The sequence below is a fragment of the Paroedura picta genome, chromosome 15 (genome assembly GCF_049243985.1).
Source record: "Paroedura picta isolate Pp20150507F chromosome 15, Ppicta_v3.0, whole genome shotgun sequence".
In the NCBI taxonomy this organism is placed as follows: Eukaryota; Metazoa; Chordata; class Lepidosauria; order Squamata; family Gekkonidae; genus Paroedura; species Paroedura picta.
In genome coordinates, this window is record NC_135383.1 from 15,742,702 (window position 1) to 15,759,223 (window position 16,522).

At 50.6% G+C, this 16,522-nt stretch overlaps 1 protein-coding gene across 3 annotated transcripts in view; it reads right to left on the bottom strand.

The window, feature by feature from the left end:
- Window positions 1–3,159: 3,159 nt before the first annotated feature.
- Window positions 3,160–16,522, bottom strand: part of MYO1C (myosin IC) — a 56,408-nt gene continuing 43,045 nt past the window's right edge. For all 3 annotated transcript variants that reach the window (XM_077312493.1, XM_077312492.1, XM_077312494.1), the window contains exons 13-32: window positions 15,720–15,800; window positions 14,402–14,493; window positions 13,859–13,953; window positions 13,380–13,426; window positions 13,129–13,209; window positions 12,891–12,996; window positions 12,036–12,153; window positions 11,407–11,520; window positions 11,238–11,314; window positions 11,081–11,149; window positions 10,423–10,507; window positions 9,815–9,974; window positions 8,878–8,961; window positions 8,440–8,533; window positions 8,300–8,355; window positions 7,893–8,028; window positions 6,959–7,029; window positions 6,290–6,387; window positions 5,450–5,549; window positions 3,160–4,973 (exon numbers count right to left, since the gene is read on the bottom strand). In XM_077312493.1, coding sequence (XP_077168608.1) covers window positions 4,947–4,973; window positions 5,450–5,549; window positions 6,290–6,387; window positions 6,959–7,029; window positions 7,893–8,028; window positions 8,300–8,355; window positions 8,440–8,533; window positions 8,878–8,961; window positions 9,815–9,974; window positions 10,423–10,507; window positions 11,081–11,149; window positions 11,238–11,314; window positions 11,407–11,520; window positions 12,036–12,153; window positions 12,891–12,996; window positions 13,129–13,209; window positions 13,380–13,426; window positions 13,859–13,953; window positions 14,402–14,493; window positions 15,720–15,800 — 1,791 coding nt within the window. In that variant the 3' untranslated portion in view covers window positions 3,160–4,946. The remainder of the gene's footprint in view (window positions 4,974–5,449; window positions 5,550–6,289; window positions 6,388–6,958; window positions 7,030–7,892; window positions 8,029–8,299; window positions 8,356–8,439; window positions 8,534–8,877; window positions 8,962–9,814; window positions 9,975–10,422; window positions 10,508–11,080; window positions 11,150–11,237; window positions 11,315–11,406; window positions 11,521–12,035; window positions 12,154–12,890; window positions 12,997–13,128; window positions 13,210–13,379; window positions 13,427–13,858; window positions 13,954–14,401; window positions 14,494–15,719; window positions 15,801–16,522) is intronic.

A 16,522-nucleotide genomic window follows, 5' to 3' on the forward strand; every position in this document is an offset into this window, starting at 1 on the left:
CGATATTAGGTCCGTTTTAGCCACGTGCTGGCAAAACAGTGCAGGGATTGCGGAGAAAAAAACCCTACATGACACCCCCTCCACCCCCCAAGTGTTTCTTGTGTCGCTTCAGTCTTCTTTCCTGGTAATTCCGCGCACCGTCCGCCTTGTCTGAACTATCCGCTTACCTTTTGGTTTCCTCTGGGGCTTTTCCCTCGAACTGAGCAGCGAGAGTGTTGGCTAAATAAAAAGCTGTGTAAAGATTCTGCACCTCCGATTCTCTTCTGAACCACATAAAGGCCTCCGCTGCCAGCCGTCGCCAGGTAGGGCTGGCAGTCCCCTTTCCCCTCTGCCCTTAGTGCCCATCGGGGTCAAGTCAGGGGAGCAGCTGTGGCTGGGCGGAAGAGCTCCTGCACCAGAGGCCACGGCAACCTCTTCTAGCGCAGGGAGTCCATGTCTAGCAGGGCTTCTTTTCTTCCTGGGATCTGGGCGACTGGCCTGCACACCTAAGGCTCACAAACGCTTGGTGACCCTTTCCGTTGAGAGAGACGCTTCAAACGTCCTTTCCCTCTTGGAGTCGCTGCAGTTATCTGGGTCGGCACTGGGCGATCCAGTCGCTGTCTCTTGTGTTCTCCGACTGCATTGGGCAAAGAAGGTGCCCTGCCCAATCTTTGCCCGGCTAACCTTTCTTGACTCTCATGGGACTGCTGGGTCTTTGCAGTTTCACAATGGGGCCTTGGGCTCCAGAGCTAGTTGCTTGTCGCTCGCGGGGACAGGTGGGTTCCCGGAGGGGGAGGGGTCTGCCTTCAGCCCGCCTTAGCTTGTTTCTCGTCCCTCATGAAGTAGTCAAGAACAAAGTTGCCGCTCCTTTTGACTCACTGCCAGGAGGAGAGAATGGTGATGCTCGGCAGAAAGACGGAGCGCGACTAGCCCCTTGTCTGGGCACAGCTTCAATTCCTAACGGTACACGAGCAGCCCAGTGAGAGAGATGCGGCAGCCAAGCAGCCTGAGCGGCCCTCGGGTCCAGGTACAAAGTGCCGAGTTGGATGGGAGGGAGTGGCAGGACAAGAAGTGCCAGCATGAAATGGGTGCCCTGGTTTCCTTCCTTCCCCCTGCACAGGGTAATTCTTGCCCCCCTCCCCCCAGAAGCAACAGCTGCGGTCCAAAGCCAATGAGTCAAACTGGCTTGAGCATTGATAGCCCCTTCGCCCCTTCACGGTCAACGCCTCACAATCTAGCCAGGTTTGCTAAGCTTGTTTAAGGCCGCTTGCTTTAACTTCACTGCACTGTCCCTCTCCTTGTCTTTAGCTGGAATTGTACTCATTTCTCAGACCCCTCTTAGCTCTTTTATGTGACACTCTTGCATTTCAGGTGGCTGTTAGTGTGTGGGTATCTGCTCCCCCCACCCCCACCCCAAAAAACTTGCTATTTCATGCACTGAGCTTTGGGGCCAGGGTTGCTTCCTTGTAGGCACAGGAAATCACTGCTGCTTCCTTACTTGGTTGACACGGCGCAGGCTCAACAAGAAGTGGTTAGAGAGTAAAAACGTTTTCCATAGTGGTTGGTTTTTTTTCTTTCTTTTCTTTCTTGGGGTGGGGGGAACCCCTGAAACTTCTGCTCCATCAACATGACATGCATTGTCTAAACCACATGCAGAATTGTACTGTTTTGGTTATATTTATGAAATTTTAAACTTCGTTTTTTTCCAAGAAATAATTTCAAATATTTGTGGTGTCACAGGTGAAGCAAAATAAGTATATCTTAGTGCAGTTGGAAAAAATAAAAAGAATTAAAAATGGAAACGTCAACAGTTGGGGCATTTTTATTACTTGGGCTTAGAAACAGGTGCCTTGCCCAGCAGACGGCGTTTTATAGGACATGGAAACCTGCGTGCAATCTTTCTCTCTTTTCCGGGGGTGACAGTCTGCAGCAAGGGGTGGATGCACAAGCAATGCACTCTGGTCCAAATGGCAACCAGTCCTTAGCAAAAAGAAAATAAAGCAGTCGTATCTGACTGCCTTCCGCCTAAACCATCAAAGTGTTGCGTTGGGAGAGCGGGAGAAGGACAAGTAATAAGGTCTTGAGAATTCTCCTGTTCGGCTGCTTTAAGTAGCCCCAAATCAATTTCTGATCTTTTTTTCTTTTCTTTTTTAATGTCATGGGCCTGAAGGGATGGAATGGATGATTGGCATTGATTGCAGCAAACTCAGATCGTGTGTGTTTGAGGGTTGGGGGTGGATTCAGGCTCAGAAAGAATGGTTACTTCTAAATTATTGTGCTAATGAAAGCTGGAATGGCCCGGCTTTGCCAGATCTCATCAGAGCTCAGAGGCCAAGCAGGGTCAGCCCTGGTTAGTATTCGGATCAGAGGCCACCAGGGAGCCACACAGAGGCAGACAGTGGCAAACCACTTCTGAATGTCTTTTGCCATGAAAAACCCTACAGGGACAGTGTAAGTCAGCTGAGACTTGATGGCACGTAACCCACAAGAGGAACCAGGGAAAGGCTGTATCGCCAACCTCCATTCCCCATTCCATTTTTTGTTGCTCTGGAAAGCGGCCCCAGAAAGACATGAACTACCATGTGAGAGTAGCTACAAGGAAGTAACGTGTGCTCTGTAGTAGCTGCCTCAGCCATGCTTTACACGTAGTCAAGTGGGAAGGCTGCTCCCGTTCAGATGGGTGGGTTTTACTGGGACTTAGCTAAGAATCTTGTCCGTTGTCAGCAGTCTTTGAAATAACATGTGAGTTTCACTCCCTTATCATATGCAGAAACCTTTTTTTTCCTTTTGATTGCTTAATCCGATTTGATACTCCTCTGATTTAAGGAGGGGATGCCAAGCGTAACACAGCACTACCTGTATTCTTTGAGAGGGGCCAAATGGGTTCTTCTGCAAAATGAGCGACTGATTTGTCCTCATCCCATCTCTGGCTGTCTCAGTATTTGTTTCTAAATTCTTACAAGCAAAAAAAAAAAATTATAAAGGGTTGTCTTAACCTCCCCCCCCCTTTCTTTTGGCTTAATAGATGCAAAGAGCAAACGTAACAGGGTTAAGCAAGTGCAGGATCTTGGGAGTTTCCTAGCTTCCCTTGCGCCCCTCGCAAATGTGAAATGCATGGTTTCCTTTAGAGATGACCTGAACGTGCCAGTTATACTTTAAATCAGTTGCTGTAAAACCGACAACATTTTAGTAAAAATTTATTTGGCAAGTATAATCTTGATTTACCTAGCACAGTGCATGGAGCATTGTATCTTATATACATGACACCATAAACAGCATTTATCCCCAAACAGAGAAATCCCACTGGGCCTTTGAAGACCACTGGCGCCAGTTAGGAGCTTCTGCAAGAAACAAAAAACGATACATCATGCGCAAGCTATCTAGCCGGTAATGCAACTCAGCCTGCCTGGAGGAAATCTCTTACAGGTGGGACCATGGAAGAAAGCTTGTTTGCAGGTTTTTGTATCTTAAGTTGTTCCTCCTGTCCACGAAGGATAGATGAACATTTTGGGGGGGCTGAACAAAAAATCACAACCCTTGTCTTAATGGCATGTGGCAGCAGAACTTCATTACCCTCTGGCTAAAATTTTGTCGAATAAAAACGTTAGAATGAAAAAAAGCGCGGATAAGATGATTAAAAAGGCAAAACCTCTGAATCAAAACGACATCGCGTGTATCAGTCAGGTGTGCCAAAAGAACGTTTTGACATAAAAGTGCTAGTAAATAAAAGAATGGGTGTGAATGACTTCTGTTGTCCCAAATGGAGATTAGTGTTGTAGCAGCAATTACGTTGCTTTAAAATAAAATTACATTCTCTTTGAAGCACCTGTGACTCAGGGAAAGGGGGCTCCTCCAGCCACAGCTAAACGCTACCTGCTTGCTCTGAAAAGGCATTCCTCAAGTAAACGGAGAATGGGGGTTTAAAGGAAGGTCAGCTTGTTCTACAGAACTAGCCCAGTTCTTTTCACAACTCTTGGGCTGAGGGCCTTTGGAATCAAGGGCATTGAGTGTTACTCTCGAATGGCTGCAATGGGAGTAGTCAGGATGCAATACCTCTCCATGTTCTAAACACGGAAGGGAAAGAAAGTCTGAGGGGGAGGAGGAAGGGGGCACAAAAAGGAGTGTGAAGTGGGGACTGGAACCACGAATTATTGAAAGGCCCTCCACAAGTGCTTGTGGGTTGACCCAGTCCTCCAGTGGCTGCTGCTGCTATTCCAGCAGTGGAGAGCAGCCACTAACAGCACCCCCTTGCCTTGCAGTCCCACCTGCTTACTGAATAGCTCAGTGGGAGTCAGGGGAAGTATTGGTGGGCATCATGGGGGGGATGCCACAGCGCAGGTACAGCTAAGCCATTCAAGCAAATGGCTCCCTAGGTAGGGAAAAGCAAAGAGAGATGGGAGGCATTGCAGCTGGCCGAGCCCCATGACCCTAGAGAAGGCAAGAAAGACGCGAGAGCACCCCAGGCCTTTCCGATCCGAAATATCGACGTCCGTAGTGCAAACATCCCATGCCACGAGCTAAGTGGTCGTATTTACAAAATGTACCCCTTTATACATTATGGCTTTTAGTACTTTCATACAAAGCATCGTCAAAAAATCTTAAAAGGAAAAAAAAAAATTCTTCATACAATATTGTGTAGTATAAAGTTTGGCATTTCGCTCAGTTGGCCGATACAACGCTGCAGGTTGCCCCTCTCTCTCTCTCTTGCTCGCTGCTGGGCATCGGGAGTCGATGGGGCCGCGCAGGCCACACGCGCTACAAGGAAGAAGGATGGCTTTTGCCCGGGAGGATGTAAACCAAGGATACAATTAAAAGGTTGCTTCTTTGGATGTGCAGGTCTTTGGTAGCGAGAAAGGGTTTCAGTAAAGCGGCCCTGAGCCTCCTCTGGGAAGAGCGGCAGGGGAAAGGTCCAGCCAACGAGAACGGGAAGGAGTCGGAGGGAAGTCCTTGCGCACGGGCAGCTTTCGTCATCGGGAATTCAAGCGAGGAGCCACCTGAGGAGGAGATGCGGGTCACAAAAGAGACGGCAGGTTTTAGGGCCCTTCAGCGGTTAGTCCAAAGCCCAGGCCTCCAGAAAGGGGCTGCCCCTTAGCCTAGCCAACAGGGAGCTGTGCTCCATGTCTGTTAGAAAACCAAGATCGTAACCCGGGAAGACCATGTCTTCCGCAGCAAAGCCAGCAGTGGGGAAAAAGGGATGTAGGTAGGGTAGGACTCCCCTTGATGGCTGCGCATAGCAGGTTTGGGAGAAGAAGCAGCTTGCTGCTCCAGAAACAGCAGAAAAGGCCCGAGGCAATGGAAGTTTGAGGCCAAGAGTAAGTTTTGGACCCAGAAGAGCAGGGTCGCTCTTCTTGTTGGCACCAGACTGGGAGCTGAACGTGCTGGCTAAGAGATGAGTCATCTGCAGCAAACCCCTAGATGAGGTGGGGAGGTCCTTCCAGAACACTCACAGGCCCTGAGCCACTGCACTCACCACAGCAAGATGGCCGTTCTTGGCTTTGGCAATGAGGAGTTCGGATCCCGACGTGAAATCGATGATGCCTTCTTTGCCTTGCCCAACTGTGAATTTTATGCTGCGGAGAAGGAAGAGGAGGTCACAGCAACCCACAACTAAGGCTATGCCTCAGCTACGTTTCACAAGGCTCTGAAGATGCCACAGCGTGGGCAGCGACTACGTAAATGGGCACAACCGACAGTCCTTGCGCAACCAACACAGCACTGGCAAGATGAGATGAGCACGATAAGATGAACACACCGAGCAGTGCTTTCCCGTCCCCGCAATTCCCAAGCGCTTCCTCTACATCCTCACCATGGCCCTGTGAATTAGCTCACTGCTGCTGTTGCCACATGACAGATCTGGCAATGAGCGCGCTATGCCCCAGGACTTGGGACTTTCGGTTAACGACACAGTCTTGGACCCACTGTGTTCATCAGGATTCAACAAGGCGATGAATGCACTGCCAAGTGACAACAACTCATGGGTAACCCATCCATGAGGTGTTCCCAACAAGAGAGCTGACATGGTTTGCCATTGCCTTCCTCCACACACTTCCTGGGAGGTCTTCCATCCTAGTACCAAGCATGGCCCACCTGATCCGGCTCTGGTAAGTTCAACCTAAACTAGCCTCTCTGGGCTCTTAATTAGGATATGGAGCCAAACGCACAATCGCAGCCAGAAAAATTCACACGCCTTGGGCAACAGGTTTTCTCGCTTCCAAAAGAGAGTCATCGCAGTAAGCAGAGGCAGCCAAGAAATTCCTCGCCTTAACTTCAAGAGTTCCCACTAGTTCCTCCCTGGCCACGGGCAACTCACCTGCCCTGGTTGATGTTCACATTATTCACTTTGTTGGCACAGATGGCAATCTTGGTCAGCGTCTCGATCACAAAATCGCTCTGCAGTACAACATCTCCCTGAAAAGCAAACCCAACAGGTCTTTCCCGATGGGTTCTTCTTCAAAGATGGTTTGTCGGGAGGGCGGGAAGTTCTGGGACTGCCAAGGAGGACATGAAGGAGGCCCTGCCAGTTCCAGTTCCCCATCCCCAAATCAACCACCCTACCCCGCTGGTAGACAAGATTAGTTGCACATCACAAGCTGTCACCGAGTGAGAACCAAGTATCCTGTGTAAAAATTCTAACCATTTAATCTGCCTGCGTCCAGCCCAAAACATTCCACAGGACAGCCTAGAAATGGATAGAGATATCCTCAGATACCTTCTTTCCCAATGTGACTAGATGTTTTCTTCCAAAGTGATTAAATTGTTTGAGGTTCTGCAATGTTTAATGGTCACAATAAGCCTCGGGGGGGGGGGTTTACAATAACATGTTAATTTCTTTGTATATTCACTGGCTTCGTTACATGTGATACTTGGTTCTCACTCAGAGTTTCATGTGGCCCCTAACTTTTGTTTGCGCATCACAAGTTGCCACATCAGAGTGAAACGTGCTGTGTCATAGCTGTTGCCTGCAGACAGAAGCTCTTACCTTCTGTTTGTTATCCTGCTGGAGCACATGAAGAACAAAGAGGTTGTCGCTTAGACTGCTGAGTGAGATGCCTGCAAAACCAAGGAAGATGAGTTGGTGTTTATATTCTGCTTTTCATTCTCCAAAAGCAGCTTACAATCTCCTTCCTTTGTTCTCCACACAACAGACACCCTGTGAGGTAGGTGAGGCTGAGAGAGCTTCTGTCAGGACTACTAGGTCAGAACAGCTCTATCAGTGCTGTGGCGAGCCTAAGGTCACCCAGCTGGCTGCATGTGGAGGAGCAGGGAATCAAACCCGGCTCACCAGATTGGAAGAAGAAGAAGAGTTGGTTCTTATATGCCGCTTTTCCCTACCCGAAGGAGGCTCAAAGCGGCTTACAGACGCCTTCCCATTCCTCTCCCCACAACAGACACCCTGTGGGGTGGGTGAGGCTGAGAGAGCCCTGATATCACTGCCCGGTCAGAACAGTTTTATCAGTGCCGTGGTGAGCCCAAGGTCACCCAGCTGGTTGCATGTGGGGGAGCGCAGAATCGAACCTGGCATGCCAGATTAGAAGTCCGCACTCCTAACCACTACACCAAAGCTACAGCTCCTAACCTCTACACCGCGCTGGGTGGCTCAGAGGCATTCTCCCAGCTGTCTCAGTTTCTGCCCACACAGTTCCCAAAGGGTGCATAAGAACCATCCACAAAACAGCATGGACCGCTACATTGTTATTGAACCAGAAAATGGCCAGCAAATCAGAAGGAGGTGACTCTTAACATCTCAGAAACAAAAAATATTAATGATCGGTGGGGGTGGGAGGGGGGCAGGGAGTCCCAAACAGCCAGCCCAGCCGTGCCTGCAAGGACAGCAGAGAAAACAGCACAAGAGCACAGCTAAGGAGGCTTCCCCAGACTCCAGGCCGGCCAATGCTCTGCCCAGCTTTGCTCACCCGTCAGGTTGGCGTAGTCAATCCGCTGCTTGATTTTGGACTCTTCGACAAGCACCACTGCATTCTGGGTGAGCAGCAACTGACGAGCTCTGGCCTTGTAGCCTTTCCGGTCGTATTTGACCACAGGGACTGCATACTGAAACGAACAAAGTGGGTTTCCAAAACGTGTCTTTTTGGTGTCATGGAACAGAGGCTAACCCTTAACCCCCCCATTGGGCTGTGGGGATTCTAATGGGGCTCAGGTTGCCAGGTCATGGAAGCCTTTCTGGCTTTCTTCCTTTGGGCCCTTTCCCTGAGAAAGACCAGGGCAATCGCTCCCTTGGACCAAGCCTGCAGGACCCCCACCCTTGACCGCCTCAGCGGCCGAACCGCTGGAGAAATTCCTCCGGCCGGCTCCGAAGGCTCACCTTCAGCGGCTCGTTCCCCATCACCTGGAGGACTTTGGCGTTTATATCTTCGCTCCCTACCAAGAGAAACGAGGAGATGTCGGTGGTTAAGAGAGGCTCATCAAACAGTCCAAACTGTGGCCAGCCTCAGCAGCACTTACCAAGGCGGGTGTTAAGGAAGAGCCTGGGGACGCTCTGAGGATAGTTGTCCTTTTTGTCCTTGAAAATCTCGCTGGCCACCACTTTCTGCTCTAGCTGCAGGGGGAGAGGAGAGGAGAGAGCCGGGGTCAGTGCAGCCGGGATATGGCGGCTCCACCAGCCAACCGGAAGGGCAGCTTTGACTTGATGTCCGTGTCCAAAGGAGAAATGGTTTCACAGGGAGATGCGCCATCAGTCGCCCACGCAGCACACCAGCAGTATGAAACCAAGCAACGGCATCCAATGGCAACTGTGCATAAAACCTCATTAGGAGACGTGAACTACCCCATGTGGGGGTCCCAAGCCCCAGTTTCCAGGGTAGGAGCAAGGTGGCCGGAAGACCCTGACGCCGGGTGGAAAGGGGTGTTTGTCAGGGAAGCCTCTTGCTCTTGGCTTCTTACCTGCAGCTTCCATTCTGGGCTGATCCTCTTGCAGTAAGTCCAGACCATGTTCTGCATGCAGAGCTCTCTCAACAGCTGAGACGCCTGGAGGGAGAAAGGCAGGAGGGCGGGACTTTGTGGGCGAAGCAGGCAGGAGCCGCAAGCGGGAAGGGGAGGCCCTCGGCCAGGGCTGCCCCCCTCCTCTCTCCACAGGCAACCCTGCTAAGACAAGACTCAAATCCCTTCCCCCACCCCCACATTTAATCATGGGTGCTTTCATGAACACACTTTCAAGGCACTTCAGCAATCTTTTCTGAGTGGAGTTTGCCGTTTCACACGGTAAAATCCAACCTTCAGAGAGTGCACTGGAAGTGTATTATTCAGCACTTGTGAAAATTGTGTGTGTGTGTCCCTCTTCCCATCCTATGAACAGCACATGTTCGGATTATGGAGCTGAAAGAGTTCCCTGAGGGTCATCTAGTCCAACCCCGTGCCTAATGCTGAAAATTCCCAGCTCCCTCCCTCCTGCCTGATGTCCAGAGGCATCAGCATTATGAAGGGCATTACAATGAAACGAAGCGGGGCAGGAAAAAAACCTAAACAAACTTTTGAAAGAAAAAGTCTAAAGCAGATATTTTCTGCCAGGGGGGGCACAAACCGTTCCATACCAGCCAACAAGCTCCCTGCCGGAGAGCCCGGACTTCAATCCAGCCGGCAGTTCCAGGAAGCAGTTCCCAATGGCAGCTTCTATGCTGCAGCAGTAACTTGCCATTGATTCTTTTTTGGGGGGTGGGGGGACCAGTCCTGTGTTCAAAACCTGTCCCTGGACTACACTGCCTCTTCCTTACTTGAGGATCTTGGACCGGAGCAAAGAGAAGCCAGTGGATTGTAGGAAGAGGGAAGAAAAGGATGAAAAGCGTTTTTGTGGGCCAAACCCGCGGATGCCTGAGGAATCTACCTCTTGCAACGACGGTGGGGGGGTTGGCCAAGACTTGTCAAGGACGTTCCTGGGTAGCTTGCGCTTCAGGGTCATCAGGAAGGAGTAGCGGATGTAGTCGAGGAAGTATTCGTTCTCAGAGCAGCGAGGGTAGTTCCGGTAAATGAAGCCCTTGATGAATCTGACGCGGGGGAAAACAGGCAGAAGAAGAGCTATTTTTGTTCCTTGCTTTCCACAACCCAAAGGAGTCCCAAAGTGGCTTACAAAGTCCTTTCCCTTCCTCTCTCCACAACAGGCACCCTGTGAGGTAAGTGGGGCGGAGGGAGCTCTCGGAGAACTGTGAGACCTGCTCTAAGAGAACTGTGACTAGCCCAAGGTTGCCTAGCTGGCTGCAAGTAGAGGAACAGCAGGGAAAGCAAACCCGAGTCTCCAGATTAGAGGCCACCGTTCTTAACCGCAACACCGTGCTGGCTCGGTTAGGAGGGAAAAACCCAGCTCCTGATCTGACTGGCACCTCCCATCTCCCCACAATCTTGCCAAGAAGTACGGGCAGGAGGGGGTTCTTGCTCTGATCCCCTTCCCCAAACGTAAAGCCAATGCATTTTATTTTTTTATTATTTTTTACCCACCGTCGAACGATCCCGACGGCCCATTTCTTTCTGGCAGCCTTGCGGCGTCCCAGGGTCCCACGCCACCAGGACTGAATGGAGATGGCTGGAAATAATGAAGGGGGGGGGGGAAATGCTGCATTCAAAATGACCCCTGCAGAGCCCACATCAGCATTTTAAAAAATTGTATGCCAATAAAGGTTTTCTGAGTCTGAGCAGGGGTTCTTCTGGGCAGCTCCACCCATTCTGAATGCACCCCCCCCCCCCCCGGGGAATAAACACAATTCTCACAGCTTGGACTTTGGACACTCCTGGTATCTGGTGCTGCCGCTGTTGGTTTTCAGCGCCTTTTAATTAAGTGATTTCCTTTTGGTAACTCTAGGTCAGAAAGTCACGTGTGGGCACCTTTGTGATTCTGACACTGGGCACAGGGATGCCAACTCCCAGGGGATGGCTGGAGATCTAGAATTAAAGCTGGTCTCCAGGCAACAAACACCAGTCCCCTTTCTGAAAGCACGGTGGGCACCAAGAAAGTGTCCAAAAGTCCCAATGGGTGCCCACGGGCACCATGTTGGGGACCCCAGGGGTAGATGTCTGTATACTGCTTCACTCACTGACGGTGATGACGGCATCAACCAATGAGGACAGAGAAAACTACATTGAGTCCCCGCCTTTTTACCTGAATTCTTCATCTGCTGGAATTTCTTCCGTTGGTGGAAGCCTCTCCAGTTTGCCTGGATCTTTGTGGCTGAAGAAGAGATCAAAGAGTGAGTAGGATCAAAAGCTTAACACGGCTGTACAATCTTAAAGGCATCTGGTAAAAACTTCTCACGCACCCAGGCTCTGCTTCCGGATTTCCAGGGCGTCTTCTGTAGCAAACAGCGTCTTGGGGAACCGGATGAAGATTTTTGTCCTGGGAATAAATTGCCCTCGTTAAGACACCGTTAAGACTCTGCCCTGCTCCCGGGAGAGAGATGCAGCCAGGCTCCGGCTAGAGACACCAACCTGCCCATCTTAAACTCCTCCGGTTTATAACCCAGATGCTTCAAGAGCACGGACACGCCGTCATGGGGCCTTCCGTCCCAGGTGGGCCATGTTTCGGGACACAGCGATTTGTACCTGGAAAGCAGAGAACAGCCACACAAGGAAAAGAGAGTTTTAAACTTAAACTGATGGATGTATCCTGACTATCTCTGTTCATTTTGCTAATCTGCTTCATGCCAATAAAGGTATTTTGCATGTGTGTGTGAATGAAAAGAGAAAGCAGGTCCAGTTCCAAATGGTGGGGGAGCCTGGACAGAGAGTGCTCCAGCCTATCAGCACCCCCTCTTGCCACTGACCATATGCCTAGGCAGTCTTCCCCCATCCCCTGCAGTCACAGAGGCTCTCACATGCCCGTTCCCTGACACGGCTGGGCAGTGCATACGGCTGGGAACTCGGGTGGCAGAGGGCTTGCAAGTCAGTGGGTGCGGAAAGGGCATACGGGCAGCAAGGGAGGGGTGAGGTCACTGGCAGCGGGCCCAGCCAGCTGCCCTGAGATCCAGCAACTGATGCCAGCCCTGGGAACACCTGTGTGTAGTGCTGGTGAGAAACGCATCCGTGCCACCGAGATGGCCGCTGCCCTCGTCCCCTACCTTTGGAGGAAGATTTCGTATTTCCTCCGATAAGCAAAGCCAGCTCTTCGCACCCTCAGGTTCTCCATCAAGCCCAGATATTTGACTTGATGCCGGATCAAGACTTCATCAAAACGGCCTAGAAACAATCACAATCAAAGACAAAGAGCTTTTTTTTTTGCACCCCGCTTTTTGCTACCCGAAGGAGTCTCCAAGTGGCTTACGATCGCCTACCTGTCCTCTCCCCCCACAACAGGCTCCCTGTGAGGGAGGTGGGGCTGAGAGAGCTCTGAGAGAACTGCTCTGCAAGAACAGCTCTAACAGGACTGTGACTAGCCCAAGTCACCCAGATGGCTGCACATGGAGGAGTGGGGATTCAAACCTGGCTCGTCAGATTAGTGGCCGCCACTCCTAACCACTACACCAAGACGGCTCTCAAGGGAGAATGGCCACAGGAATTAGTCCCCTTGTGCCACCAAACAGCTCAGAAGTCTGTAGATCTCTCTGGGTGAGGAAGGGCTCTAGGTGCCGATAAACGGACCCTTGGGCTGACCAGCCCCAGAGCAGAGGAAGCATGCCGTCATGGCTGTCAAGCCAGCAATCCACCTCCTCTTGAAATCCAGAAACTGGCTGTGCCTCCGGGAACCTTAGCTTCTGCCACGACCTCAGGAAGCACTTTACAGATTAAGTGAACCCGGATTCAGATCTTGGCTGGAACAAAGTTAGTTGAATGGGGCAGCTTGGTCAGGCAGAGACAGGCTCAGAATCCCCCTTGGACCTTTCCCAGCATGGGGAGGTGGGGGGGGGGGTTTGGTAAAATCAAAGGAACACCTGAGAGAGGAGCAGCCTCAAAGGAAGTCTGCCACTCAGACATACCGGCCTGTTTGGCATCATTGGGCTTAATGCAGCGAATGTAAGACGGCTCCTTAGACATCAGAATCTCCATCAGCTTTGAGAGGCTGTTCTTAAACTGAGTCACCGCCTGCAAGAAAGGAGGAGTCAAGCGAAAACAAGTGAGAAAACCCAGCCTGCTTGAGGGGACCTAAGCCAGGTCGGTGAACTAGCCCTCCAAGGCCAGAGAGCCTTCTGCTCCCCAAGGGGCTCCAACTCTTACCGTCTCTGGCCTCTTCTTGTCCGTCAGTTCCGTCCTCTCAAAGCACTGATTGATGATGGGATTCTCCGAGTTGCACATGACCTGGAAGGGGGGCAAAGGGACCCACAGGTAATCCCACCAAATCTGCAGGGGCTGCCTGGTCTTTGGAGAATGGGTAATCATCCTTCTTGTGTCTCTGCCCACCCGTGAACGGACAGATACAGCCAACCCCTTAACGTTGTTCTGCTGTCTCCTGGCTGGCACTCACTCACCTCCTTCAGGTTCCTGAAAAGAAGGTCATTGTTCTTATCCAGAAAACCTTGGAAGGAAAACGGGAAATCAAGAACTTGAGCAAAGAGAAAAAGGAAGCTTTTGACGGCTCAGGGCATACGTAAGGCTTTCTCAACCAGGGTTTCTTGAAGGCCCATATCAGATGATATGACCATATATGGTTATGCCGAAACCCTCCAAAATGGCCAATGAGGGGCTGGGAGTGGGTGGGAAGGGGCGGAGCCCCAGGTGAGCATGTACCCAGCTATACTTCCCAACCACATTCTGCACGATTGTGCCACTTCTGGGGTTTCTTGAAGCTTGAAGAATGTTTCAGGGGGTTCTCAACAATAAAGTTGAGAAAGGATGACATAGGCGCACGGGGAAAAAAACAGCTGGGGGTGGGTCAGGATTCAGGTGCAGGGAAACACAACTGGCTAGGACCGAAACAGAGTGGCATAAATACACAGAAGACATTTACCTGAGACGCTGTAGGTAACCTCCCCAGCATAATGCAGGAGACGGAATTCTTCCCGGCCCAAAGACTTCCGTGTCTTTGCATCTGCCAGCTTGTGCCTAAGGAGAAAAAGCAAACTCAGGCCTGGTGACAGGGAGGGAGAACTGGGCTGGTCTTCACAGGCGAGTACTAAAAGGAAGCAAGAGTCCAGAACCAGCCAGCCTGTATGAGTCCTTCAGAGAGATACTGCTCAACAGAATTGGGGGCCAAGGGAAACCACAGGGCAGCATGGTGGGAAGGGCAGGCCAGCAGACAAAAGGCCATCCATGACTGTTTCAAGGAGGATTGGCAGATGCTGGGCCATGCAAAAATCAACCTGGCACTCCTTGTACTACAAGGAAAGGATTGCAGTGGAGATCTCCTTATGCTTTGGGGGTGTCAGCTGCACTGACCCTTTAAAGGAGGCAGGTCGCTTTAAAACGCCTGGTGGAAAAATCAGGCTCGCAAGCCCTTGACCTACTTCATCCGGACTACGCTTGCCTCCCAGGACCACCCCGGGACACTCACGTGAGGAAGTGAGGGTGATTCTTTATCGTCTCCTCCAGCTTCTCCAAGAAGGTCATGTCTGTAGCTTCTCCTGGCCTCAGACACTCCTCGTCCTGCAGAGGGGAAATGGGAACATGGAAGTCCAGCAGTGCCCTGGGAAGCCGTCTTTTGCATGCTCGTGCCAAATGCTTGTGCCAAATGAGAGTCAATTCACTGCCTGTAGCCTTGACTGGTGGACCGAACCCTTACTGTCTCCTCTAAGAGCAGAAGGCTTCAGGTGGGCAGCTGTTTTGTTCTGCCAGTCAAGAGTGAGATTCGTCCAGTCGACCATCAAGGTTTTCTGGGTTAGAAGCGTTTGAGAGTCAAAGCTCTTGTATCCAATGAAGAGTCTTTTAACTCTCAGATGCTTATGTCCTGGGAAATCTCATTGGTCTTTAAGGTGCTACTGGGCTCAACACCTGCTCTGGAAGAAGATGCTGCAGGAAGGGGAGGGCACAAGTGTAGGAAAAGGCTCCTTGTTCTTTAGGGCAAGAAAAACATCCTGCTAAAGGCCGCTGTGGGGATGCCTGGTATGGAAGGGTTTGAGGCTGCCGTATAGACACATCGAGAGACAAGGGGAAAGTGTAAAGACCAGCCTCTGTTTGCAAAGCTTTGCTGGCCACCGGCTGCAACACGACAGCTTTCCCTGGAAGCTACGCCAGCAACCCTTCATATTGCTGGCCCCCCTGGAAGAGGGTTGAGAATCCTATTGATACCATTGCAAGCTCCCTGCCTGGCCTCTCGACATGCATCCGTTATTTGCATTAAAAGAGGTTAAAAAGGAGCAGAAGTCAACCCAAGTAAGTCTTGGGAATCTCTGAAGTTTTAGCCGATTGCCTTCAATAGGAAAACACCGTTCAAAGAAAATTTTCTTTATTGCAAAAGATAACCATGCTAGTAGGCCTACAATTCTTTGCTAAGATTGACGTGAGGTGACGTCTGCTCCGTTTTAATCCCCCCCTACAGCAGTTTTGGCCATGAAGAGTCCCGGATTGCCTGGTTCCGTTTGTCCAAGAGACCCAATTGCATTCCAGCGGCAGCTAGAGACAATACTGGCATGATAATCGGGCACTATAATTCACGTTCTACTGAGATAATTCACACCTGAACCTCTAAACTGAGCAATGACACAGACAGAGAACAAAACTGGCCAAAATGGCAAAAACAGACATGGTTTTGACATCACATAAGTTTCACTTCCAAAGCCACAGCAACAAATTCCTGGATCTCGCCAGGGGAGCACCTCGCCATCACCCAACTCTTCCCTTCCCCATTCTTCCAAACACTCTCAGTGACTTACCAGAATGGAAATGATGCCTTTGAATTTCTCTTCCACCAAATCACAGATGATTTTGTTGTTAAAATACTGGACCGGCTCCCACTACAATTCACAAAGGGGGGCAAACAAAACGGAGGCTGAGAGAGACCCCGGATACGACCCAGGACTCAAATGAGTGACGAGTTCCAAAGCGGAGGGGAGCTACCCAACAGATTCGCAGCATCTGCCCCACAGAGAGGTAGGCCAGGGGAGAAACCTGTGAATCCAGGCCCTTCTTCAGCCTCAGCCTCAACATAGGCTGACTTTTGTAGCAGCGTTCCTTTCTAAAGGAACAGCCCCACCCCAAAATACAATATGAATAGATGAAAGCAATGAACATTCCAAACATGATGGAATGAATGAATGAATGAATGAATGAATGAATGAATGAATGAATGAATGAATGAATGAATGAATGAATGAATGAATGAATGAATGAATGAATGGTTTTATTTCTACACTGCCCTCTCTTGGCGGGCTCAGGGCAGTTGACAACCAAGTCACAATAAAATATTTTTACAATAAAATAATAAAAACCGACTCCTTTAAAAATGTGCCCCTATAAGAGTTGCACAGAGACTGGAGGGGTTGTCTAACTGGGTGGATTTCTGGCACGGAGGTCCAGATGTTATTCTTCTGGCCTCAACCATAGGCCTGGCGGAACAGCTCCGCACGAAGATGAAACGTGTAACTAAAATCTGCACAGCACAGCCAATTCCCAGCAGGGAACAGACTGCTAAACGGCTGGCAGGAGAACGCCCTCAGCACTCCCTCTCACCAGAGAG